This window comes from Phyllostomus discolor, chromosome 6, assembly GCF_004126475.2.
Source record: "Phyllostomus discolor isolate MPI-MPIP mPhyDis1 chromosome 6, mPhyDis1.pri.v3, whole genome shotgun sequence".
Taxonomy (NCBI): Eukaryota; Metazoa; Chordata; class Mammalia; order Chiroptera; family Phyllostomidae; genus Phyllostomus; species Phyllostomus discolor.
The window spans coordinates 25,801,472-25,828,358 of NC_040908.2; the positions used below are offsets into that span (position 1 = coordinate 25,801,472).

Consider the following 26,887-nt stretch of genomic DNA (forward strand, 5'->3'; position numbering starts at 1 on the left):
GGGAGGTACATGTTTGGGGCTTTAGTGACCTCTAAGTAGTCCTTTGGGGGCCTTGAAGGCTATGCCCCTGCCCTGTGACTTCCCCTTTGTACAGTAGAGACAACCACTATCCTCCAGCCCCCTCCCCCCGCAAAAAAAAAAATCCCTGATTCATGCCAGGTACATACCTGTGCCTGGGGGACCCAGGCCAACAGATGAGTTAGCCCAAATTGTCTCAGAGACTAACCACAGGCGTATTGAACAGAACAGAAAGGGGCAGAGGTGGGCAAGATGATCTTGGAGAGCTGTGAGCCAGCTCTGGTGACCTTGACTCTCATGACTGTTGTGAGAGGCCCTGGCTCTCACACCAGTCGTGTCCTGGTGGTGTAGCTGCCACCACAGGTGCTAGGGCCAGGGTAGTGCACTTGGGCTGAGGAAAGCCTTGCAGGGGAGGGAGGGGAGCTGGAGCTGAGCCAAGAGCCTGGACTGGCTGGAGGTGGTGAAGGTGGTGACCTCCACATTGTCTTAGGGGAGAGCAGAGTAGGGCCGAGTCCTTGGTGCTTTGGGAAGGACCTTGAGGGTTGCAGGAGAGAAGCTGAAGGCCAGGGAGGAGCAGAGAACTCCCAAGGACCCAGTGGGGCTGTGCCTCACTTGAGCCCGAGGACACTCCAGGGCTCCAGGAGTGTGGAAGGCTCGTGCCCTGGGGAGCTTCCCCACTCTGTCCGCAGAGTTTCCCTTCACCTTAGGACACTCACTTTGAACCCTTACTGTTGTCATAACTGAATGGACCCAAAGACATATTTATTCAGATTTGTTTAGAACAACCAGGACAGGAGGACTTCTGATCAAGATGGTGGCGTAGGTAAACATAGCTCACCTCCTTGCACAACCACATCAAAATTACAACTGAAGTATACCACAACCATCACTCGGAACTCTCAGAAATCAAGGTGAATGGGAGTCTGACAACTACAGAATTAAACCACATCCATTCAGACTGGTAGGAGTGACAGAGACATCGAGTGGGCTGGTCCCACATCCATGGATGGTGGGCAAAAATTTGGGAGAGGTATCTCAGGACTGATGAGCCCCAGCCCCACACCAGGTCCCCCAGCCCAGGGTTCCAGTGCCAGGAAGATAAGTCCCCATAACTTCTGGGTGACAGCACCAGTGGGGATTGAGTCAGTGAAAGAAACTTCTGGAGTTCCAAGCAGTTCCTCTTAAAGAATCTACACATGGACTTACTCAGATTCATTCTCTCAGAGCTCTAGCACCAGGGTCGCAGCTTGAAAGGCACCAGAAGCATATAGGGAAGACCTGAAGTGTCCGGCATCAAGGTGGGAGCTGGGGGACAGTTTTCTCCAAGACAGAAAGGCATGCATAGGCCATTGTCCTTTTTCTGAATCCTCTCCCCACAGAGCCACAGAGCCAGCAGGCTGGTGCCATGTCTGAGACTCCATCATCCTGGCTAACACTATTTGCCCCTCCCTGGAGACTATTTGGAGATACCCCGAGATTCCATCTCACCCAACTTACAGGCCCACCCAAACTAACAGAGACTTTTCCATGTGAATGGCTGGTCTTGGCTCATGCTTCACAATTTCTTAAATCCTGTCAGCCCACTACCTCTTGCTAAGTGGCCCCAGGCCCAGCACTAGCAGCAGCCAGTCTAGATTCACAGCTTGGCTTCACCTGGGAATCTCCAAGCCCAGCACAAGTAGCAGCCATCTCAGATGCTTTATAGCTCATGCAGGGGACCCCAGGCAGAAGACGGGGACTGACCTTGCCCTGCGCTACCCAGGAAACCCCAGAGCCTGCACACACAGTGGACATCTACAGACCACATCAGACCACCTCCACCCTGCCCTTGCTCAACTGATCCTCCCTGGGGGGCAGAAGTTGGTGGTCAGTGGTCATAACCACTAACCTGACACAGCCACACAGCTGACTGGCCTGGGCAAATCCCTCCCATTGACCTGACAACAACAATCATGGCTTAACTACAAGAGAAGGGTGTGTACTCAGCCCACATGAAGGGCACACCTTGAGTACCCAGCTTGGGTGATAGGGGAGGCTGTGCCACTGGACCCTATAGGACACCTACTACATTAGGCCACACTACCAAGACACAGAGTCAAAGCAGCTCTACCCAATACATAGAAACAAACACAGGCAGGCTGCCAAAATGAAACAAAGAAACATGGCCCAAATCAAAGAACAAATTAAAACTCCAGGAAAAGAACTAAACAAAATGGAGATAAGCAATCTATCAGATGCAGAGCTCAAAACACTGGTTATAAGGATGCTCAAGGAACCTAGTGAGGACCTCAACGGCATAAAAAAGATATAGTCAGAAATAAAGGATGCACTAATTGAAATAAAGAACAATTGACAGGGAAACAACAGGAGAGTGGATGAAGCTGAGAATCAAATAAATGATTTGGAACATAAGGAAGCAAAAAACAACTGATGAGAACAATAAGAAATAAAAAAATAATTAAGAAAATGTCCCTAATTTGGTGAAGGCAATAGACACACAAGTCCAGGAAGCACAGAGGATCCCAAACAAGACAGATGTAAAGCAAGATACATCATAATTAAAATGCCAAAGGTTAAAGATAAAGAGAGAACCTTAAAAACAGCAAGAGAAAAGTGGTTACCTACAGGGGAGTTCTCATAAGGCTGTCAGCTGCTTTCTCAAAAGAAACTTTTCAGGTTAGAAGGGATTGGCAAGAAATATTCAAAGTTGAGAAAAGCAGGGCCCTATGGCCAAGATTGCTCCACCCAGCAAAGCTATCATTTAGAATCAAAGGGCAGATAAAGAGCTTTCCAGACAAGAAAAAGCTAAAATAGCTCATCAGCACCAAACCATTATTATATGAGATGTTAAAGGGATTCTTTAAAAGAAAAAGATCAAAACTATGAAAAAATAAAATGGCAATAAATATGTATCTATCAACAATTGAATCTAAAAAACAAACTAATAAAAGAACAGAGACAGAATCATGGATACAGAAAGTGTTCTTACGGTTGCCAGATGGGAGGGGGTTCTAGGGGAACGGGTGAAGAGGTGAGGGGATTAAGAAGTACAAATAGGTAGTTACAGAATAGCCATGGGGATGTAAAGTACAGTTGAGGAAATGGAGTAGCCAAAGAATTTATATGCATGACCCATGGACATGAACAATGGTGTGGGGATGGCCTGAGGGAATGGGGGGCACTGAGTGGAGGGGGGTGGGGGAATTAGAACAATTCTAATAGCATAATCAATAAAATATCATTTAAAAAGAAAGGACAGCCAAGATAAGCTTGCACTTTCCAAGAAAGTTTATTAGTATTGAAAGGAAGAGCTGGAGACCCCAGAACATGCAGCTGTCCAATTTCTGAAGCAAGACTTCTGCTCTCACAGTAACGAGCTCACTGGGGCAGGACTGGGCAGCTGAGCTGCAGCCCCCACAGCCCCTGCCTATCTCCATCAGACTCTCCTGCACTCTGGGGGTGACGCCAGGGCCACATCTCCATGAGGCCAACACTCTGTCTCTCCCTGCCACCCACCTGGCTCCTGTGCAGTTGGCTGAGGCACCCTGTGCTGACAACAGTCCAGGAGTGACCCTTCCCTCCATGCCAGAGTGCCCTGCAGACCCCAGACCCAGGAGGGGACTCCCTTACTCCAGGGAAACCTCCAGTGAGCCCTCCGCCTGCAGCATCCCTACAGTCCCTGCCTTCCTGGAGGCCTCCTGGAGGCCTCCTGGAGGCGGCTGGGGGGCTGGTAGGAGTTCTCATCGCTGTCTGGGCCCTGCGAGCCCTGGCTGAGGCCCAGCAGGGCACGGCAGTGGCGGAGGAAGCTGGGGCTGGAGAAGCAGTAGAGTACAGGGTCCAGGACACTGTTGAGGTAGGTGAAGGCCAGGGAGCTGTGGAAGAGCTGTGAGCAGATGTTTAGGGCAGGGCAGGCTTTCAGGTGGAAGGCCACGATGGCTGCCATGCCAAAGACAATGCTGGGCAAGAAGCAGATTGTGTAGACGGCCACCACGGCGGCCAGCACGCGCTTGGCCCTCCGGGGGCCTGCCTGCCTGCCCAGGCCACGGCACCGAATGGTTTGCTGGATGCTCACGACTGCGAAGAGGATGAGCGCCAGTGGCAGGAAGAACTCCAGCAAGTACAGTGCACTGTGCCAGCGAGTCGAGGCTGAGGAGTTCATGCCCAGCTGGTAACTGAGGCAGGACTTTCTGGGAATGGCGATCACAAACAGGTGCCCATTGAGGAGCAGGATGCTCCCCCAGAGACCCCCGGCCACCCAGGCGGCTGCCCGCACCGAGGCCCGGCTCAGTGCGTGGTGGGGCCGCACCACCTTCAGGTAGCGGTTGAGTGCGATGGCCGTGAGGAAGACCACGCTGGCCGTGCGGTTGGCGGACAGCATGAAGAGGTTGATCCTGCAGGCGACGTCCCCCAAGGGCCAGGTCTCGTTGTGGAGGTAGTAGTCCATGCGGAGGGGCAGGTTGATGATCAGGAGAAAGTCAGCGAAGACCAGGCTGACCAGGAACACCACGTTGGACGACCAGGGCCGTGTGCGGACGCAGAAGATGAAGAAGGCCAAGCCGTTCCCCACCAGGCCCAGGATGAACTCCACACCCAGGACTGGCGCCAGGAACGCAGACACCCAGGAGGAAGAGGCTGGGTCGCAGGAGGCTGGTGACCCCAGTGTAGTGGTGAGGGCCGAATGCGTGAAGAAGGGAGTGGGAGGGAGGGTGGAAGGGAGAGTGGAGGGGGAGAGAGAAGGAAGAGAAGGAAGGGCAGGAAGGGCAGAGGGAGCGCTCTGATTATGAAATTCCATGTGCTGCATGGGCCGTGGACCCGGAGAAGTTTGCAGTCTTTCTCCCGCTGCGAGAGTGCTCAGGGGTGAGTGCTGTCTGTCCGCTGGCTGCCGCAGTGACTCAGCGCCCTGGAAGCCACTGAGAAATAGCCAGTGTTCCTGTTTGCTAGCAAAGGGGAACCCTGCAGCCTGCCCTCCCTGCCAGCCTCCCCTACCCACACTGGGCGATGACCCCTCCCCCAGGTCTCTGATCCCACCCTGGAGGGGACCATCTGTGTTTCCTGGGGAAACAGGAGGAAGCAGGGCCCAGCAGGGGTGAGGTGGAGGCCCAGAGAGACCCTGAAGCAGGAGGAGGGCCCTCCTGGGGTGAGCTGGGGCAGAGTGTGTGCAGCTCTGAGTGGTCAGACATCTTGCTGAAGAAGGAAGCTGGTCTTGGCAACCCACAGCTCTCGGCCTCACCCTGCCACCCTGGCCAACCCCGGCCCTCCATCATGTGTACAGGCCGGGCAGCCGCCGCCCTGCCCCTACCTGCTGCAGCAGCAGGGACTGGGGTCCAGCAGGACTGTGTTCTGGGAGAAGGAGGTGAGTCTACGCCCAACTGTGCACATGGCCTGTGGGGTCAGCCTGTTTGTGCTCTGCTGGCTGCTGTAGTTACAACCAGACTCCTGATGGTTCCAAAGTCTGCGATGGTCTCAAGTCCATGTACATGATGAAATATATCCCACAGAGAGAGGGCTCCCTTGCCGATTTCTACTGCCATGATCTGGGGACCTGGGGGCTTCTCCCTGGAATGGAACAATGCTGAGAATCCTGCAATTTCCGTGTCCACTATCTACCGCACTCCTTCTCCACCCAGCATTCACTGAAGAGAGGGGAGTGGGAGGCTGGGGCTAGGTTCGGACCACATACAAGTCCTGCTCTCCTGCTGCGTGGTGTTCTCACACAGCCTTGTGGCCCGGTCTGAGGGCAGAGACGAGGGCCTGCGGTTCCCGATGACCTGGGACAGCACAAAGGAAGGCTATGGTTCCAGGACCCGATGCCCACCCTTGCCAGCGGACTGTGGTGTGCCATGTGCTGCCAGCTCTGTCTCTGGGTTTGAGGCACAATGTTCCACTGATGCTTCTCCCTCAGATGCCCCTGCCCTGGGCCCCTGTCTGGCCAAAGCTGAGGGCAGACAGGCTGCAACTACAGGGTGCAGGGTGGTGAGACCCCTAGTCTGAGCTTTGAATGCAGACAGGCCTCGGTTGTACACGGAGCTGCCTGCTTTCCAAACCTCTCTGAGCCTCATCTTTAAAGTGGGGAGCTACCCCCTTGCTGGCGAGTGGTAAGGATTAAATGAGATAATGTAACAACTTCTAGGGAATTCCCGGGCACAGAAGGAGTGTTTCAGAGAAATAGAAGATCTAATTGTTATTATTGTCTGTCTTGGGCTAGGTGCTAGGGACAAACTGCTTCTTCTCGTGGCCACCTGAACCCTGCTGAAGGCCTCCCTGGGACATTGCCGCGTTGTCTCAGCTTCCACACGGAGCCACACATGGCTGCAGCCCCAGCATACGCCAGGCCTCTCCCTCACTGCCTTGGACTGTTTGCAAGTTTGGGAGAGGCTGAAGGTGTTTTTTCTTTGCATTCAGGAGAGGAGAGCCCTTAGCGGGAGACAGGTATGTGAAGTAGACGTCCCTCAGGGCCAGAAGCCTCTTCTGCAAAGTCCAGCTCCGCTCTGCTCTTCAGTGGAGCAGATCAAAGCGGTGAGCCGCTGGGCCACGGTGGAGAAGGCAGGGCTCAGAACCCAAGCTTTCCAGAGGAAATGTTGACTCTAACCAGGAACCTGTTCTGTCTGCATCCAGCTTCAGCTGCCCCTGCTTGCCCCTCATCACCTGCTCAGTGAAGTCCCAGGATCCTGAGCGCAGATGCCCCACTACAGCTTTCGTGTCTCATTCCCACCCACTGCTGCTTCTGGGGCTCCCGGCACTCGGGTCCCAGACCTTGCCCAGGAGCCCTCTGAGTGTGAGTGTGGGATGCCTCACCCAGCAGGGTGAGCATGGGGCGGGCGGCCAGGCACCCCTCCCCATGGCCAGCCTCCTCACATAGCTTTGAGCCCTCTCATGGCCCCTCACGGCCTTCATGTGTTAACACGGCTGAACTCTGAGTGGGGGCTGCGGAGGCTTTAGGTATTTCTGTGTCCCCCACTGATCCTATCGGCGGAAATCACCCCTGCTGTTGGGGGAAAACACCGAACAGATGCTATTTTTTAAAATTATGTAAAAAGAATACATGGGAAAGAGGCAGGGAGACGAGGCCAGTTGTGCCCCCAGGACGACAATGCCTGTGTGGGTCAGGCCACATGCCCAGTGACGACGGCCCTTGGCACGCAGGGACAGCCCCAGCGGACCCTCCCCCTGCCCAGATAATGGGGTCAGCCGTTGACCACAGCCTGTGTCCTCACAGAACCACAGGCACCTGTCCACCAGGAAGCCTTTATTGAGGGCCTTCTTGGGGGCAGACAAGTGCTGGGCTGAGTCTGTGGGGACAGGAGGGAGCGACTGGCCCCACAGGAGCCTGGCGCCAGGGGGCGGGAGGAGAATGGATGACAAAGAGGACATCCAGGGCCCACCAGGGGCGCGGAGTCACTGGCAGCAGTGCACCTGGAAGCAGCCGGGGCTGGGAAAGTAGTTGTTTGGCAGGGGTGGCGCTGTGGCTGCTTGAGAGATTACCCCAGGGGCTTCTTGCGGGCAGGGTCCTGGGTCACAGCCAGGGCCACGGAGCCTTGCCCTCGCTCCCAGGCATGCCTGTAGAGACACAGGCGGGCAGGGGTCAGACAAGGCTGGGCCCTAAGGATCCCAGGGAGAGGAGAACAGTCCCACAGCTGAGGGCAAGTCCTCGTGGACTCACTCAGTCCCGGCGGGCACCAGGAGGCTTTCATCAGGGGTCAGGCTCAGGCGCTGTCCCCCCATGGTCACCGTGGAGGAGCCCTCCTGGAGGAGAAGAGCAGGAGAGCTGAAGGGGGGCTATCAAGCCTCTATGCCTGACTGAGAGTCCTGAGTCAGCCTTGGCAGGAGGCCCTGGGAGCAGTCTGGAGTGTGGGACACCAGGCCCGGGAGCAGCCTGGTCCCCAAGGGCAGGAGGTTGTGCCACCCTCTCCTGCGGACCCCACTTGCCAGCTGCCAGAGCCACACGTCCACATCCTGTCTCGGGCCTTTGCTGCTGCCTTGTCCATAGACGATCACCTGGGAGGAAGTGAGACAGATCTTTCTGGTGCTTCCTGCCCCCAAAAGGAGATGGCCTTAAGCCTGGCCTCCAGACACCAGACCAGTGCGGGGCAGGGGTGGGGCGTGCAATGCAGCCGCGTCTCCCTTTGTGATGCAAAGGCTGCCCAGGCTGCAGGCCTCCCTGCTGCCTCCATCACGGTGGGTGCTGCCCACCGGCCATTCAGGGTCACACACACCAGCCCTCCACACACACACACACACACCTGGTCCCTCTGTGGCATGCCACAACTATCGCTGGCCCACAGGAAGGCATACCTGCCAGGGGCACACTAGGGGCACTTGCACACGTGCATGGCATAGCGCAGACTCACGTAGCGCACACACATAGCTCCCCAAAGGGTGCCCACCTCCCTGACTGTGAAATTCTGGCCTAAGGAGCAGGAGGGTGATGGGAAGGGATGAGCCAGAGCCAGAGGCCTGGAAGCCTGCAGCAACCATGCAGGCCGCGCTCCTGCTGGCCCAGGGTGCACTGGGTGGGTATTTGTTGGCATAAACTGAAGCAGGTGGGAGTAGGGGTGAGAAAGAGATGGAAGGCAAGGCCCTGAGGCCAGTGTGGCGCTGAATGACGTTGCCATGACGGGTGGCAGAGGCTTTGCCATGTGTGTGCCTGCTTTCAGAGCCCTGCTAAGCTCAGGCCTCCGAGGGCAGTCTGCACCCAGTGAGCAACCCTCCACGGGGCTGTGTGATTCACACGGCAAGGACATGCCATTTGCACACTGTAAAGCACAAGCAAGTATGAGCCTCCCAGTAGGTCTCCCTGCCTCCACACTTGCCCTCCCATCCGGCCTCATCATCCCCCTGCTTCAATATTTGGGTGAAGCTCTGCTGTCTCCAGGATAAGTCCTTGAACGTTGCCTGCCTCAGGAGACCTGCCAAGACTGGGCACTGCCTGCTACTCAGGCTGCCCCTACTCCCCCGGCCCTAGCTTTTGCCTATCTTAGCTACTTTGCAGGGCCAGCCTGTTCCAAGCTTTCAGGCCTTTGCTCATGCTTCTCCCTTCCCCAGAATGCTTTCACTACCTCCCTTTCTTTTGTAAACGCCTACATTCACTTTAAAATGTAGCTTACACATCACATCCTCCAGGAAGTCTTTCCTGACCTCCTTCCCAGTGCGGGTTCCTCTTTTATCCTCCCGTGGCTTCCTAAAGCTTCTCTACCAAATATATTGTGTCACAATTGTGGTGATTGATGATTAACTTGCCCATTTACCAGACCATACACTCTCTGCGGCAGCGATTCTATCTCCCTTTCCCTGAAACACAGTAGACACTTAGTAAGTGTTGAATAAAAGAAGGCCAGCTTCGTTTGGGTCTCTGTGTACCTTTCCACCCGACCCTCACCCCCAAACACCTCTCTCCCTTCCAACTCCCAAGGCTGTGCCTGGGCAAAGGCTCAGGAATCCCTAGCAGGGGGATGACCCCAGGCCCTAGAAACCTATCATTGGGTGCGACAGCCCCCTACTCTGAAGGCAAAGGAAGATTTCTCAGGACCACCCACAGTAAAGCTTTTGTTTTCTGAGTCAGAAAAAAAAACAGGAAGACCTATGCCTATGTCTACAACTTCCGAAGTTGTGTGTGTGTGTGTGTGTGTGTGTGTGTGTGTAGTTCCTGTTTCCTAGAGCTACTGGGTGGACGCCCAGGGCTGCATTACCTGAGTCTCATACGTGTCCCCAAAGAGACTGAGGGGTGTGCCCCCCTGTAGCTCCCTGCGGTGGCTATCCAACCAGGCCTCCAGGGGCATAGGCTCCATGATGGATCGCGTGCTCAGCGGGAACGGCGTTTCCTTGAGCAGCTGGTCTGCACCCATGGTCCAGCTGTGGTCAGTGTCCTCTGGTCCAGCCCTCCCAGTCCCAGCAGACCCAGTTCCCAGGGGACCCAGCTCTCAGTTGTAGGAATGGGCTCTGGACCAAGGCCAAGGATCCAGCAGCCATATGGGGGGTACTATTTGGTGCCATCTTCCCATACCTTGAGTACTGGGCAGAGTACTCAAAAAGGGACTCCCTAGTACCCTAGGCCAAGACCCATTCTACCCTGGGAAAGGAGGGAGGAAAGGAGAGAGAAAGGCGGTTCCACTGGCCTTACCAGGGTTGGGCTTTCCTGTTCTGTGCTGCTCAGAGCTGAAGAACCTGCAGGGACATGTGGGGAAGGAGAGGAGGGGCCAGCATTCCAGACTGAGAGGTCAGTGAGGCAGACACACAAATGCTCTGGGGTGTTGGAGGCCAACATACTCGTGGGGCCCTCATACGACTCATATCTGCCATCTGCTCACCTCCAGACCCGTGGAGCAGCCTCCTTCCCTCCCCAAGGGGGTCTCCAGCTTGGGCTTCCCACCCTGGGAGAGGTCATCTTTCTCCCTAAAGCCCAGGGCTGTGGGAGCACTTCTCAGGGGCGTCAGCTGCCAAGCAAGAGCCAGGGGCCTCAGGAGAATGAGGGGCGGGGCTGGGGTGGGCCTCACTCCTGGATGATGGGGGCCAGCTGTGTGCCGAGGTCCTCGCAGTAGAACCACTTCTCAAACAGGACATCCGTGGTGTCTCCCATGTAGTACCTGCCCGAGCGAAGGATGGGTAAACAGCGCCCCATCTGGGCAGCCTCAGGGAAGCCTCCCTCCCGCCCAGCTCTGCCTGTTGATCTCTGGACCTGGCTGCAGGCGCTGCAGGCCCTGCAGAGCCGGTTGCTAGCTTTGCCCTGTTAGCACGCAACCTAGTGGCCATGCCTGGCTCTCCCAGAAGCAATGTGCACCCCCAAAGTGAGAGGACAATTAACCAAAGCATTTGGTTAAAAGCACGCAGAGCATTTGCATGCTTTTCCTGGTTCCTGAAGGTTGATGATTTTCAAAGTGGATAGGACTCTGAGGCTCAGACAAGCTGGACAGTTTGGCAGGGATTACAGCCTGTAAGTGGCAAAAGCAGGATAGACTAGAGACTGTCTTAGAAGCATAGAGAGCATCGTGGCAAGTATCTTTGCTTTTCTGAAACAGAGCTGAGGCTGACTGTGAATGCAGGGCCTGTGGCTGGATGTTCCATCTGCCTGCTGGCACTGTAGGTCAGAGCACATGGAACCCTCAGGAACCAACATGTGGAAGATGCCCCCTAGATGAGACAGCCTTCCCCTTTCAGGGTCATGGAGGCCTTCGAGGACTGAAGCAAGGCACTGGGCTTCTTCTCGGGAGGAAGGTCTGTATGCGTGTACATGTAACCTCTAGTGCACTCCCTGAGGCCCATCCAAGCCCCTGGCCTGGCCTGGGGAGTACCTGGCAGGAGCACCTGGCAGACCAGGGCTGTCCCTCCGCCCCTGTGTGTGCAGCACATCTGTCACTGAATGACGAGTCCCCAGGTTCAGCCCCCAGAGCCCGGCCAGCTCTGCCTGCCCTCCAACTGCTCCCCAGAAAGAGAAGGAGTCCCGCTCACAAGCACAATGCCTCACCCGACCAGCACCCTCAGTTTTACCCTGGGCACTGGGCACCACAGAGCTTCCTAACTGGGCCGTGATGTCCTCTAGAAATTGTCTTCAGAGTGGAATTTTAATGTTGAGTCCCTGGCTTTTATTAAAGGTCAGAGCAGCCAGATGAAATCTGTTATTGAATTTGCTATAAAAATGTTATTGAGGAAACCGTCCTCTCCATCACTAGAGACTCCCCAGATAAAGCCCCACGGGAAGGCTTTCTTTTAGAGTTTGAGGCCAGGCATCTGCTTTTACGACAGACTATTACGCAGCAGACTAGCGGGCAGTCATTAACATGGTGCTTTTAAAAAGGAATTTAATATTATAAGAAATACAAATTTTCTTTATGTAAAAAAAGGCAAAACTCAAACCTAGGCTTGAATTAAGGCTGTAATGTCGGAAGGTGCAGATACACACAAGAAAAATAACATGGAAGCTTATGCGCTGTGTTAGATTTAACTGGTGGGATGACAATTGTTTTTCTTTTCTCTTTATTACTGTTTGTGGTGGGGAGTTGGTTGGTTTGTTTTGGGTTTTGGATTTTTTATGTGTGTGTTTTGAATTTTCTTTTTGAGATAACATTCACATACCCTAACATTCACCCTTCTCCTGACAGGTAATTTTAATTTTGTTATGCCTTCTTGTACTTTTCCAGATTTCAAGAATGAATGTGTATGACTTTGATAATTAGAAAAAAAGGAAAGCATTTAAAAAAATGTTTGTTATAACAGCTGTCAGTAACTTGTTGGGAATTTTTAATTTTCTTAGTAAAACATACGAAAAGTAGTTTAGCTTTTGTAAAAATCTATGTCCCCCTGAGCCACAGGCGGCGCCCCGCTTTCGGAAGATAGTCACTGGGTGACCGATGGGAACCAAACCGGAAGTCAGCTCTGGAAACAGCGCCCTGCTGGGGGCGCTCGGCCTCTCTCTGGGGGTGACTCCTGCTCCCATCCCGCCTGTCCTGGCCCTTCCTCTGTAGGTGTCGTGCCAGCTCGGCCATTTTCTGGCAAACTCAACTTGCCCGCACCCAGTCTCTTCACCTGTAAAGTACAGATGACAAAGGTACCGGCCCCACAGGATCACCGTGAGGATTAACTGCATTAAAGTGCACGTAAAGCGCTCGGGCTGGTGCCCGGCCCGAGCAAGTGCAGTTCAAACGCCAGCGCTGGCTGTGGAATGAGTCGAGCAGGGAAGCCAGGGCAGGAGCGCCCTGGCGGAGGCTGAATACACCCGGGGGCGGAGGCTGGAGGAGCAGAGGTGTTGCGGCTGGCCTGGGCCAGCTGGGTCCGCCTTCAGCATCCACACCCTTCCCAACCCCTCAGCAGACCTCAGTGCAGAAAGCACAGGCTCTGGTCCCAGCCGGAGGTCTGCAGGCTGAGCGGGCAACCAGAGGGTCACCGAGAACATCCTACCACCTCCGTCATCAAACCCGCCGCACCGCCCACCCTAACCTCTCCCCATCAGCCGACAAATACAGGATCCCCATGGCCTTCCCATTCTTGCTCAGTGGCCAGGACGTGCTTTCTTGGGTCTATCTCAGATGGCTTCCTTGATTGCTTGCCTACCTCACCCACCCCATCCCCCACCCATGTCTCTGCCCCACTCTCCCACTTACCGGAGCCCATCTAGCTCGGTTTTCAGCCGCCTCCGCTCAATCACCAGACCCACAGTGCTGGCAAACCTCTGCGGAGAGTGGGGGATCCTAGCGGGAAGGAGGAATATCTGCAGTGGGGGGCACAAGGTATCAGCAAGACTGCGACCCCCCACGGAGACCTCAGTGCCTACAGTGTCCTGGCCTCCCAGTTGACCCACAGGGTCAGCCCAGCCCACCTCTCTGCCCAGCCTCTACCAGAGAGCCGGAGAAAATGTCGGGTTGTGCTGAGGATGGGGCAGCCCAGAGGAGGGAGTGCCTGAGGATGGGGTCGGGGCAGGTGGGCAGGTGGCAGGAGGGCAGAAAAAGGTGGGAGGACAAGATCTTGACCTAAGCCAGGATGAGTGGTCTGGGTCAGTTCCTGTTCTGGTGGCCCTTCACCTCCCACCTGCTGGGGCCCACCTCACCTCTCCCTGCCGAATGACCACATCCTGGTGTTTCCCTCGCTCCAGGACTTGGAGAACCATGTCACCCTCCAGCTGGTAAAACACCTGTAGGACCAGACAGCAGACAGGTGTTCAGACCCCCCTCACTGCTTCTAGGTCCTTGGCCTGATTTCTGATAAGGAAACCGGAGAATGTTCCTGAGGCCCTCGGAGTTTATGAGCAGCTCTGTCACTCCTGCCCCGAGGCCCCAGGCTACCCTGACATGTGCCACAGACAGAAGTGCCAGTGACATACAAGGATCACATCTCAACATGCAAGCAATGACCAAAGTACCCAGGACACGACAGTCGGTGTGTGGCTTGGGGGTAGGAGGCCGCGCCTGTCCAGGTCCCTCAGGAGGCCGCCGTGTAAAGGGTGGGCGCCCTGCTGGAAGCTGGGCTGGGTTTGGGTCGTGGGGGACAGGAGGTCTCTCCTTCTGCTAGCTCCCCAAGGTGGGGTGGGGGGCTCCTACTGCATTTCCCCTATTCCATCCTAAGTATATAATAAACGTGTTGGCTGAGATCACCTCTTGGAGCTCAGAGGGGGAGGCAGATGCATTTTCTCCCCACCAGCCATACATTGTACGGGTGTTAACTGCCCCAGCCACGTAGTTGAAGGGGTGTTATTAATAATAATGATTATTATCATGTAAGGAGTTAGGAGTGATAGAGGTCCTTGTCCCAGCATCTACTAAGAGAAATCAAGCTGAGCTCAGGGAAACTAGAGGAATGTGGCCCTACGGGCTGCCGTGAGGGGCACGCCCACACACCCCCTGTGGAGGACACTGGGCAACGGGCAGGAAGAGCCTCCACAGCCCACAGCCCTGCAGGCTGGTCAGAGGGGCTTCTTTGGATGTAGGACCTTCAGTGCTGACACCAACAACATCCAGGATGAACCAGGACAGTGGCCACCTCATGCTCTTGAGCCAGCGATGCCCTCTCCAGGCAGGTGCTGCAGGGAGTCAGGAATGCACCTGGCACACGTCGTACATGCGAGGCTGTGTCGTCACCGCACACGGTGGTTAAAAGCACAGACGCCAGCGTCACCTGGCCCTCAGCTCAGCCGGGTCACCGTGCGCCCTGGGTCAGTTCTGTCAGCCTTTCCGTGCCTCTCTTCCCTTATGCATAAAATGATAGCGTCTACTCAGAAAGGTGCTGTGCGGTCTGCCTGGGGTGCCACTCACAATGTATCAGTGATGGCAGGAGGAAGAAAATAGTGCTAATAGTAATAATAGGGGAAATGTCACTGTTTTAGGATAGAGTCAAAACACGGCACATTGTGCAACCATTAAAGACTATTTTTGAATAACTGTTAATAAGGTGGCAAAGTGGAAAATGCTGAAGTTATCACTATCACGTTAAAGTAAGAGCCAAAATCGCACCCAGCAGGATCCCAATTAGGTAACCATGCATGTGTAAACCCAAGCGGTGTCCACGGTGGTCGGATTCCCTGAGCGGTGGGACTACAAATGAGGTATACATTTGTTTTTCTGTATTTCACATGTTTTTTTACAAGAAACAATATTTACTTTTATTATTAAAAATAACCCATGCAAGTTATTTAAAACAATTAAAACAAACAAACAAACCTCCCAGGCTCTCTTAGGAAGAAACTCTGCAGCACCACCCCATCCACGGACCAGCCGGGAGGCAGCACCTGTGGGGATGGGGCTGCGGTTCTCTCACGGTAGGGGGAGCGAAAGGAAGAGCCCAGCGAGCCTAGGGAGCGGCTATAGCCCTCGGGCCCTGCAAATATCAGGGACAGCTGGAGTGAGGTAGGGGCTGGAGTGGGGTCTGGGTCAGATTCACATCCTGTGCAGGCAGGTAAAAGGTGTTAGTAGCCATCAAACAAAACCATAGCAAGGAAGTGGAATTCTGTCCTGGCTCTCAGGCCAGCAGCCTTCCTTGTGACGAGGGACAGGCCTGGCCGGGAGCAGAGGTGCAGATCCAGAACAGCAGATCACAAACAGCCTTGGGCAATCCAAAAGGAATTATGCTCAATTTGGAAGTAAATAATGTTGGGGGCCTGGTGCTGGCTAGAAGATTAACTGTCCCTGTGGGCAGATATTAAATTGAATCGGAGCTCTGGTGCCTGGAAAGGCCTTACAGGCAGAACAGGCAGGGGAGGGGCCGGGGGGGGGTGCAGAGAACCAATGCATATTAAGTACCTCCTGCGCCCCGGGCTCTGTGCACTACTCTGCTTACATCGAACTCCTCCGCCAGGCAGGGGCAGTATCCCCATGTGCCCTAAGGAAACAGAGAGGTGACACAATGTGACCTGTCCAAGATCACATGGTTAGGGGGAATCAGACTCGCTCCCAGCTTGGCACATGTGCAGCAGGGGCCTCCTCATACCTGCGCTTCTAAGGGAAGGACTGGGATAAGTGGAGCATGTGTGGCAGGTGAGCCGTGGCACCCAAAGGGCTGTGGCTGAGGCCTGAGCATAGCGAGGGGAAAGTTTGGCTCAGTGACCCCGTTCTCTCACCAGAAGAGGAGTCTGAGCCTTGGGGCTGGGTGGCTCCTGCAGCTCGGCCTGCAGTCCCTGGGTGAGGCTTCCCTGGGTGAGGACAGGCAGGAACACAGAGGATGCTGACTCTCCCAGGGCCTTTGCCCGGAACTCTCCTCTGCCTCAGGTTGGGACCAAGCCTTCACGAACCCACGTCTAGCCAAATTCTCCCAGGCCACGTGCATGGGGACAGCTGCTCGGGCCAGTCCTCCTTATCTGTCAGCCACCCAGCTAAGTCAGGGCTTGGCCTGGGTCCCTAAGTGGACAGCCATCCATCAGAGTGGCTTGGGGGGACACCGAGGTGCGGGCGGTGAAGAGGTGGGAGGGGACAAGAAGGGAAGGAGACAGAGAGGTGGGCACTGAGCCCAGGGCTAACCGAGTGGGAGCCTCTGGAAGACAGGATGCGGGCGTCCAAGTCCAACCGAGGTGGGCAGGAGAGACCCTGCAGCTGGCCTCATCCCCCCATTGTGGCAGCTCCCAACCCAATCCTGCCTTTTCCCTGCAGTTTTGGATTTCTCTGCTGTTTTTTTCTTCAAAGAAAAGTGGTCTCCAGGGGGTGTGGTATAAGAGGGGGTGGCCAGGGAGGTGTGGGCCCGGGAAGTGTGAGAGGTGAGGGGCTGGCCGGCTCCGCTCTGCCCTGTGGAGGCTGCTGCTCCCTGCTGGCCCTGGATCCTCAGCCCCACTGCCCCCCACATAGTAGGTGCTCAGTAAATATCTGTGAAGTGAGTGATTCTCCGGTGTGCCCAGTCCCCAGCTGTGGCTGAGCTGCCAGCAGTTCGGGTACAGGCTGGTGACTAAACTAGACTCTGGACCTTGAACCCCAGGGCCAGGCCCCCGGGATGAGAGGCAAGGGGACCATACCGATCCTTTGTCACCAGATTCTGATAGCTGGGAACCCATCTGTGTCTCTTCATAACAGGGCCCATCTTTTTTTCTTCATTTTACTCTTGGTTATTTACTTTGGGGGAGGTAGCACAGAAACACAGACCAAAATTCAAAGTTCAAAAGGGTGTTCAATGCAAATTGCAAATACGTCCTCCCACTGGCTCACCATCCCCCCATCCCCCCGGAGCTACTAGCAGCTGATGTGTCTTGTACCCTCTAGATACAGAGGGGCCTTCCAGCCCCAGTCCTTCTCGGAGAACTCGGCTCCTGGGACCAGAGTGGAGCACCTAGGTCCCTCTCAGTGTTTGGGTCTCCCCTTGGAGGCCAATCTTGCATGTTTGGGTTTGGAGGGAGGGGGCCAGGGCCTCCTGCCTGGAGCAAGGATAGCACCTGTGTCCAGGGGTGACGCTAACAGCCAGAGCCTGTCCTGCTTGCAGAGGCCGGGCTGTTTCTCAGGATGGAGCTGTCAAAGGTGCCACTGGGCGCCCACACCACGCAGGCAACACTGCTGCCTGTGACCTCGGTTGAGCGCCCTTCACCCATCAGCCATGTCTCCTGTCTACAGGCTCTGGTCTTGGCTGGGGAGTGTCCCCCTGCCCCAGGGCTGCGTCAGGGGAGGGGCAGTCCACATGCCTACCTCCTCGCCCTCCTCGATGTGGTAGTCCTTCCTGGTGTTGGGGCCCCCGATGAACATGACTTTGAGCTGCTCCTTATGCCTACAATGGAGGAAAGGGGAGAGGTGCTGAACCAGCTCATGGGAGAAAACAGCAGCAACCTGTGGGGGGCTTGGAGGGAGCCTGGGCACATCTGGGAGAGGCAACAGGGCAGTTTCTGCATCCTGCCCCGTCAGTTTTTGAAGTTTGTCCCCTCCACTCTCATCCCAGGGTGCCCGTGCACGTCCAAGAGTCTGCGTGTGTCTGAGACTGTATGCATGCCTGTGTCTTTCTGCATCTGTGTCTTGGTGGATGCATGTGTGTGTTTGTCCAGTTCCTCTGTGTGTGTCGCCCACATGCTCTGACCCAGTAGTAGGTGAATGTCTCTCTTCATCGGTCAGGATCCCTGGGCTGCACTCAAGATCTCCAAATATAGGAGGGTGAGCTGGAGGCCCTGCTTTCTGTAGAGGTAAAATGACCTTTGTCTACCTCCTGCCCCCTACAGAGCTGTCTGATTCTGAGACTCTCTGTTCCCCGCAAACTGCTGGGCTACAGCTGGGAGGTGCCTGCTCTAAGAAGTGGAGGGGAAACCAGTGCAGAGGCCCTCAGGCCAGAAGCACTGGGGGTCCCTGGTGGTGTGGGAGTGTCTTGGGGAGCAATGGAGAAAGGCTGGGTCAGGATGGGGGATGAGTCACCCCCGGCCTCAACAGTTCGGCCGAGGAGTTTGGTCCTGGCCTACGGGGTGCCTGAGAGCCTAGGAAGATATTTTTCTTTTCCAGTAATCGTTACTGAGATCTAATCTATCCCGGCGACTTTCAACCCTTTTCATCTCGTGCACATAAGCTAATCACTAAAATTCTGCAGCGCACGAAAAGTACATGGTATTTTTTGCTGATATGACAAAAAAATAGGGATAATTTTGATTCATTCACACCAGACAGCTATTGTTGTGTGGGTTTTTTTTTAATTTTACTTATTTATTTTTAGAGAGGGAAGGGAGGGAGAAAGAGAGAGAGAGAGAAACATCAATGTGCGGTTGCTGGGGTCATGGCCTGCAACCCAGGTATGTACCCTGACTGGGAATTGAACTTATGACACTTTGGTTCGCAGCCCGCGCTCAATCCACTGAGCTACGCCAGCTAGGGCTTGTTGTTGTCTTTTAAATTTGACAGTCTAAGGGAAAAGAGGTCAGTGCCCCTGACTAAACAGCCAGGTGTTGCATGTTGTAAAAATTCTTGCGGCACAGCAGTTGAAAATCAATGATCTAGCTACATGTGGAAAGTTCTTGAATAAGCTCACTCAAGAACTATTTCAACCCATCCGTCAGAGTGTATCAGTCAGATCATGACCTTCCTCTGCTCAAAACCTTCCAGCAGCTTCATATGTGCCCCCCCAACCCTGCCACCTTTCCAAATTCATAGGGATGGATTCAAACTCCCACACTGGAGTTCCAGCCCCCAGTACCTCAGAATGTGACCTCATTTGGGAACAGGGTCATTGCTGATGTACTCAGTTAAGCTATCATGAGGTCTGACTGGAGTAGGGTGGATATCTAATCCAATATGACTGGAGTCCTTATAAAAAGGGAGCTTTTGCCCTGGCTGGTTTGGCTGAATGGACTGAGTGCTAGCCTGTGAACAAAAGGGTCTCGGGTTCAATTCCCAGCCAGGGCACATGCCTGGGTTTCGGGCCAGGTCCCAGATAGGGGGTGCTCATGAGGCAACACCACATTGATGTTTCTCCCTCTCTCCCTCTCTTGCCCCCTCTCTAAAAATACATAAAATCTTTATTTAAAATGGAGATTTAGACACAGACATACAGAACAGCACCATGTAAAGTGAGGCAGAGATGGGGGTGATGCAGCAGAAGCCAAGGAAAGCAAAGATCGCCACTAAAACACCAGGAGCGGAAACAGGCCTGGAGCAGAGTCTCCCTCACAGTCCTTGCCAACACAGAGGGTGAAGCCACAGCCCGACCGTGGCCTGTGCCCGCAGGTCTGCCTGGGCCTCCACCCCGTTTGTCTTTATTTATTGGCTGCCCCTCCCACTGGAAAGTCAGTCCCTGAGAAAAGGGCTTTTCTGTCAATTGGTTTCCTGCTGGATCGCTAGTGTCCTGACAGTGCCTGGCATGTATTTGTAGCCGGTGCTCGGTGAACACCTGCTGAGTAACTGAGGGAAGGGCCTGCACTTTGTGATTACTGATACTGAGGAAGCGCTGGAGGGCTGGGTGGGTGGGCCTGGAGGTGGGGCGACTCCCACTCCCCAGGCTGGAGGTGACAAGGGTGGAACCAGAGAGTGACCCTGGGGCTGAAGAGGAGCAGGCGGGTATGAGACACCATCAGAGGAGAAAGCAGAGGGCTGAGAATGAGGCTGTGGACAGGATAGACGTGGGGAAAGAGGTGAGGGCTTTGGGTGGAAGCTGCCTGTTAGCCCTGGTGGTGGCGCGCAGCGACTGAGAGTGTGGACTTTGAAGTCAAACCCATCCATGGGCTTGAGTGAGGACCTTGTCCCACCCTAACTCTGAGACACTGGGAAAGTTACTTATTAAAATCCTACCTCCTGGGGCTACTGTGAGAATTTAATGAGAAGATGTAAGAGCACTTGGCACAGTCTCCAGCCTGTCAAAGTATGAGGGACTGTAACTGTGTGCTTCGAGGGGCCACCTTGTTGGAGATGTTCTGTGGAAATGACTAGCACGGGATTGTGACCCTGGAGGAGGGAGCCCAGGGGAGTGCAGGGAGGTGACTGGGAGGGCCTGAGAGGTCTACTGGGAAAACACTGGCTGGACCAGCCAGGTCTGCTGGGAGAAAGCCAGAGAGAGAGAGACAGGCAGACAGACAGAATATGTGCATCGGTGAGCATGAGCGTGCATGTGCCTGCCAGCGGAGAGAAGAGGAAAAGCAATAAATCACGACAAGCCTGTGGTGGCTTCCTGGACAGAGGCGGGGTGCATGATTAGGCTATCTCTAGTCATAAGTTCTACTGCAATTCTGGGGCCAAACTTCTGAGAGTCCCTGGGGGTTGGAGAGCCAAGTTTCTCAGCCTTGGGGGTGATGGGCAGGGCTGCCACCTGCCATTCTCATCTCTCCTAGCCTCTCAGTTCACCCAGGCGGCCTCAGAAGTCAAGGTCACAGCCTCCATGCCTGAGTTGCCAGAAAGAGGAACAAAACAAGGGCAGTGGAACCCGGAACAGCCCACCCTACTTCTCTGAAGACATTTTGATGACAGCCCCTGGCTTCTGGGTCAAGGAACTCGGAGCTGGAGGGTGAGGGCTGAGGGGTGCAGACAGAGAAGAGGAGGTAAGGACAGGGGGCAGGAGGAGGGAGGCGTGCCGGGGACTCACAGGAGCTTGTTGCAGACCGGGGGCAGGAAGGAGGCCCGGTTCTCCGCCACCCAAGTCCTCACTCTCACAGGACGCTCCATGGCCATCCGGGGAGCTGTGCTCCCAGCTGTGTTCTGGGGCCTTCGGGGAGGGGCGATTCCGCCCACTCACCTATTGGCTGCCTCATTAGTCAGCATCCCGGGGTCAAAGGGAGGGGCAACCCCCTGGACACCGAGGGGGCAGTGGCTGGGGACCTGCGCGGTGGCCCCTGTCAGCCTATGATCAGAGAGCCCTGGTACCGCCGCCCCCCTGTCCCCTAACCGCGTATCAGCTTGGCCCCCGCCGGACGTCGTGGGGAGGCACCCCTCACACCCGCACGCGGGGGTTGGGAGCCTGAGAGAGGGGTGAGACTCCGCATTGAGAACTTTCCTGGTCCTTTGTCCCCAGACTTTCCGCCTGGGCCCAGGAGGGCCCCAAAGAAATGCTGTGGTGGGGGGCAGGCGGCTCGGGACCCTGAGCCTCTGAGTCCAAGAGTGCTGGCACTGGAGTGAAGCCTGTTTCCTCGTCTGAAAAATGGGGATGTCTCCGCAGCCACCCAGGGTTGCACAGCGGCCGCCACGGGCTGCTTCGTGTCATCCGCTATCTTGTCACGAGGACGGAGTCAGGCCAGAGTCGCCCCCAGGTTCTGGCAGCGGTCCGGCAGGGGCGAGGAGCGGCGTGGGCGCCCCGCTGCGGGGTCCCTGGCGCACGGCAGCTACCCTCCAGGCCCGGCTGCAGCGCACGGTCCCCTCGCTTATATTCGCCAGAGGAGGCAGACACGGGTAAGGTGCCTGGCGCTGTTCGGAGCTCCTTCCGTGCCTTAAGGACAGAGGTCCCACGACAATGCAGCGAGGAGTTTTACAGATGAAGAACCGGGTGTTCTTGCCGCAGGAACCCCGGGGCCGGGACTGGGGAGGGCGGACAAACCTGTGCTAAAGGTGCAGCCCGTGCGAGGGCGCTCTTTACCCTGGGGGCTCAGGAAGACCCGGCACCGCGTGGGTGGGTGTGAAGAAAAGGGGCTGGTGTGCGGAGGAGCGGGAAAGACAATCGACTCCTGCTTGCTCCTCTTCCTTCTTAGCTCCTAGTTCTTAGGAAAATTGCGCGCGTGTGTTGGAGAAGGGTGGGGTGGAGAGCTGGTAGGTGGGGGAGAAAGAAAAAGCTCAGGCTCGGATACCGGAATCCAGATTATGGAGTTCAAGAAACTGAAAACTCCTCCCACTCCTGCCCACCTCCCCAGAGCCCATCTTGTCCCCTCCCTGCTACGTGGGGTGGGTGGGCTGGTGTTCTCAGCGCCCGCAGACCCGGAACTCTCCCTCGCAAGTCAGAGCCCAGGCAGGAAACAGGATTCCCACACACCGCTGCTTGCACGGACCCCGAAGTTTCCTCTCCACGCCCCCATCCCCTTTCCCCCTTTCTCCCTCCTTTCAATTTTTAGCTTATTTATTTAAAACTTTTTAGTTGAGCATTTCTTTCTAGAATATTGTTTGACACCAAAATAATTCAAACCACATTTTTAATCTTTCTCATTTATAAGTAATCAGCGAGATGCAAACAGTGACACAGGAAACGCCAAGGATCTAGAGTGTGTTTGTTAGGTCCGGGTATTTGTTACATGGATGAATGGGTGGGCGGGTGGATAAAGGCGTGATCGAATTCACACTAAAAGGAAAAATGAATGACTTCAGACCAACAGATGTTCTGTTACACAGTACAAGGGGAAGAATGATAGTTGCTCTGTATTTTAATCTACCTAGTCAAATAACATGAATCATTTGGGGTCTGAATTTATCCAGACGAATCCTAAACACAAGCTAAATAATTTACTGTGTAGTCACTGTCAAATCTGCCCTCTGGTTGCTGCTGCATAAATGAATCACCATGTCTGTTCAGTTGGCAGGCCTGCTAACTTGGGTTTGGGGCACTATTTGACTGCATTCTGGGAATATTCTTCAGCCGAATCCTTCAGTTCACTGTTTTTTTATTCTTTCTTTCTTTCAAATTGAGTTTATGTAATCAGATTCATCTCATCTACTGGGTTTTAAATTTCAATGGTTTCATACTTTTAATCCTCACTGAAGGATATGTTTGTTTGTCTGTTTGTTTATTTTAGATTTTACTCATTTTTAGAAAGGGAAAGGCAGAGAGAAAGAGGGAGAGAAACATCAATGTGTGGTTGCCTCTTGCGCCCCCCCCTACTGGGGATGTGACCCGCAACCTAGGCATGTGCCCTAGACTGGGTATTGAACCAGCCACGGGTTGATTTGCAGGCCGGCACCCAATCAACTGAGCCACACCAGCCAGGGCTGTTTATTAGTTTTCTTTTTTCCAAATTTTTATTTATTGATTTTAGAGAGGGAGAAAGAGAGAGAGAAACATCAACATGAGAAACATTGATTGATTGCCTCATATAGGCACCCTGACCGGGGATCAAACCCACAATGTAGATATGTGCCCTGACCAGAAATCGAACCCCCAGCTTTTTGGTGTACAGGATGACACTTCAACCAACTGAGCCTCCCAGCCAGGTCATGGTTTCACATTTTTATTTACAGATTCTTTAATTGGTTCCTTCCTACAACTGGCTATCTTCGTTTCATGGATGTGATATGCTTCCTTAATTTCTTCAAGGAAATTGTAAAATTTCTATTAGTGAAGACAATATTAACTGCTGTAACAGGGAAAAAACCCCACCCCAAACTCAGTAGCTTAACACATGAAGGAAAGTTCATTTCCCATTCCTATGAAGTGCAGTGGGGAAGCAGAATTGCCCTGCATGCTTAGGCGTCTAATTTGACAGAAGCCGACATGGAATTCTTATCTCCTTCATCATGGAACTTCTCACATCACCTTGCAAGGAGTGACTAAAAGAAGGCAAAATTAGGCTGAAGGAAATCTCAGCCCATGATGCTTACAGAAGCCAATAAATGACTCTTTCTAAGGGTACTGGGAGCAGCCATTAGGGTGCTCCAGTCCCAAAGGGGATGAAGATGCGGGAAGAGATCCAGGAACGACTGCTGGGGTAAGTAGTTGGGGCACTCAAGCAGAAGCAGGCAGCACTGTCTCCTATGCATCTCCATCGTAACCCAGGCAACAATGATGGGATGATGGGAGTTTAGAGCTGAGACACAAGGCAGCACTTGAGGTGGCTAGGATCACCCAGAACAAGCTGGGAGTGCCCCAGCCCAGGAGACAAGCTGGCAGAAGGAGGAAAAGAGAGAGTGGAGGTGCTCAAAACCAGACCAGGCCAGAAGTGGTGCACACACTTCTGTGCACATTCCATTGGCTGACACGGAGTCAACGGTCTCACCTAACCTCAAGGGAGTCTGGGGAAGGTTCTGGCTTTCTCTGTTTGATGATATTGGGGTCACTCAAATGTTTAATAATCCTTGTGCAAATTCTTTGTGACATTCTTTGCACAGTTCACTGAGGGAAAGAGAAAAGGGTTGCACTCCGTGTTATTTTCAGAGTGGGGGGTAGGCAAGACCTGCTGCCAAGTAGGACATCCCGGCAGCTGGGCCTCTGGGGTTGGGCACCCCCAGTTTCTCCTGGGTTATCTTTCCTTTCTTTGCCAGGGCCACTGAATGCAACCCCACTTCAAATCACACTGTTAGACACTCCCACTGCCCCGCCCCTCAAACCCCAACATTCTGTGGCCTCCCCCTCATTCTTCCTGGCATGGACCCCCATGCCTTGAATGGGAGTGGATATACTTTCTCATAAGTGGGCTTTTATGTCTTCAGACACTATGGACAGTAGCTGAGCCTGGCATTTCTGATAGCCTAGGTGTCACGGAGGAATTCATACCTGCTACCTATAGATAAGGAAACTGGAAAATATCAGCCAATCTTACAATTTAACAAAACATAATCAAAGCCCCCAAAAAAGATAAACTGAAAAAAAAAACCCTGACAAAATGGTGGGGTAAAGATTTGAACAAATATTTCACAAAGATAAACAAATAGTCAGTGCTCAACACCATCAGTCATCAGGAAGATATGAATATATCTACAATTAGATACTATTATGTACTCAGCAGATGGCTAAAATTAAAAAGACTGGCAATACTAAGTGTTGACAAAAATGTAGATCAATTGGAACACTATACTGCTGCTGGCAGTATAAAGTGTCACAACTACTTCGGAAATAAGAGACTGGCAGTTTTCTGTGAAACTAAACATAGAACTTAATCAAAATTAAAAACTTGTGCATCAAAGGACACAAGAGAGTGAAAAGGCAACCCAAAAAATAGGAAATGTTAAAAAAATTATATATCTCACAAGGAATTAATATCCAGAATATATAAAGTACTCCCCAAACTAAACAACAACAACAACAATTTAAAAATAGGCAAAGGATTCGAATAGGCATTTCTCCAAAGAAGATACACAAACAGCCAATAAGCCCATGAAAAGATGCTCAATATCACAAATTACTAGGGAAATGCAGATCAGAGCCACAATGAGATACCACTCCACACCCACTAGGCTGACTACTACTAAAACACTCCCAAACATAAAACCAGTATTGGTAAGGGTGTGGAGGCACTCCTGGTGAGGATACAAAATGGTACAGCTTCTGTGAAAAACAGTATGGTATTTCCTCAAAAAGTTAAACAGAATTACCACATGACTCAGCCCTCAGAGGGGCGCTGATCAGGGCTCACAGAGCCCCTGAGTGATGGTGGCCAAAGGTTCCTAACTTGAAACATGGGGAAGACAAAACAGAACTAGGACCACTAGAGAGGCGACAACTGGGACCCAGCTATGCTGGGATACCCAAATGCCCCCAGCGCTCCTGCTGAGAAGTGGGGTAGTTCCTCTGTCAGTTATGGCAACGATGAGACCCAAACCTAGTGGACCAGGTGCAGGATGGCAGGTCTTAGAGTCAATGCATAGGTAATGGTGGGGCCTTCCTTTCAGGAGGAGAATGGAAGAGTCCTAGCAGAGGCAGCCATGGACCTCCAGGGTTTCAGTAACCCTCGGGGATGTCATTAGGTCAAAATTTGGGGGTGAGTAGGAAAGCTCACCCTGTGGGACTGAAGAAGGACTAGGAACTGGAATAAAACAACCTCATTCCTATCTGTGTAGCCAACAACTGGCTGAGCGGCTTTGATTACATTTCTTCACATGTGTACAGCACAGTTGGGTTAGCCGTTCCAGTAATGGACATTTGGGGTTACTTCCCGTTTGGAGCTATTATTAGTAAAGCTGCTAAGACCAGTACAAGTCTTTCATTTTCCTTTCTTTTAGGTCAATACAGAAGTGAAATTTCTGAGTCATCAGGTAGGTTGATGTATAGGTTTTTAAATCATTTTTTGTCGCGGTACAATATACATAATGTAAAGTTTGCCATTTTAACCATTCTAAAGTGTGGCATTAAGTGCATTCACATTGTTGTGCAACCATCGCCACCATCCACCTCCAGAAATTTTTCATCTTCCCAAGCTGAAAATCTGTTCCCATTCAACAATACCTCTCCATTCCCTCTCCCCTCGGCCCCGGGTAACCACCCTTCTACTTTCTGTCTCTATAAATGTGAGTATTCTAGGTCAAATAAGTGGAACCACACAATATCTGTCCTTTTGTGTCTGGCTTGTTACAGTTAGCGTATCATTTTCAAGGTTTATTTATGTTAGGTCTTGTGTCAAAATTTCTTTTCTTTTCAGGGCTGAGTAGTATTCCGTGTGTGTATATATCACACCTTGTTTATCCATTCATTAGTCAGCGGACGCTAGGTCGCTTCTCCATGCTGGCGATTGTGAATAGTGCTACTGTGAACGCGGGCGCACCCACGTCTGCTCGTTTCCTGCTTTCGCTTCTCCTAAATAAATCCTCAGAAGTGGACTCAGAAATAAGTCCTCATAAGTTCTCAGGGAATCCCTGAGAGACACAGTTTGAAGTGCCAGGCACTGTCA

General features: G+C 53.4%; 2 protein-coding genes across 2 annotated transcripts; both read right to left on the reverse strand.

The window, feature by feature from the left end:
• Positions 1-3,264: 3,264 nt before the first annotated feature.
• OXER1 (oxoeicosanoid receptor 1) lies at positions 3,265-7,159 on the reverse strand. Its single transcript, XM_036027905.1, is given in 2 exon segments — positions 3,265-3,713; positions 3,716-7,159. Coding segments are annotated over 2 exon segments (1,173 nt in total). The 5' UTR covers positions 4,820-7,159; the 3' UTR covers positions 3,265-3,644.
• A 90-nt stretch (positions 7,160-7,249) lies between these two features.
• Positions 7,250-21,247, reverse strand: HAAO (3-hydroxyanthranilate 3,4-dioxygenase). The gene is made up of 10 exons (XM_028516756.2): positions 20,956-21,247; positions 17,598-17,676; positions 13,553-13,636; positions 13,110-13,216; positions 10,509-10,598; positions 10,136-10,179; positions 9,705-9,850; positions 7,945-8,013; positions 7,679-7,761; positions 7,250-7,575 (listed from the first exon to the last, which is right to left on the reverse strand). Exons 1-10 carry the CDS (start codon positions 21,039-21,041, stop codon positions 7,497-7,499), a joined length of 867 nt encoding a protein of 288 aa, XP_028372557.1. The 5' UTR covers positions 21,042-21,247; the 3' UTR covers positions 7,250-7,496.
• Positions 21,248-26,887: the final 5,640 nt, after the last annotated feature.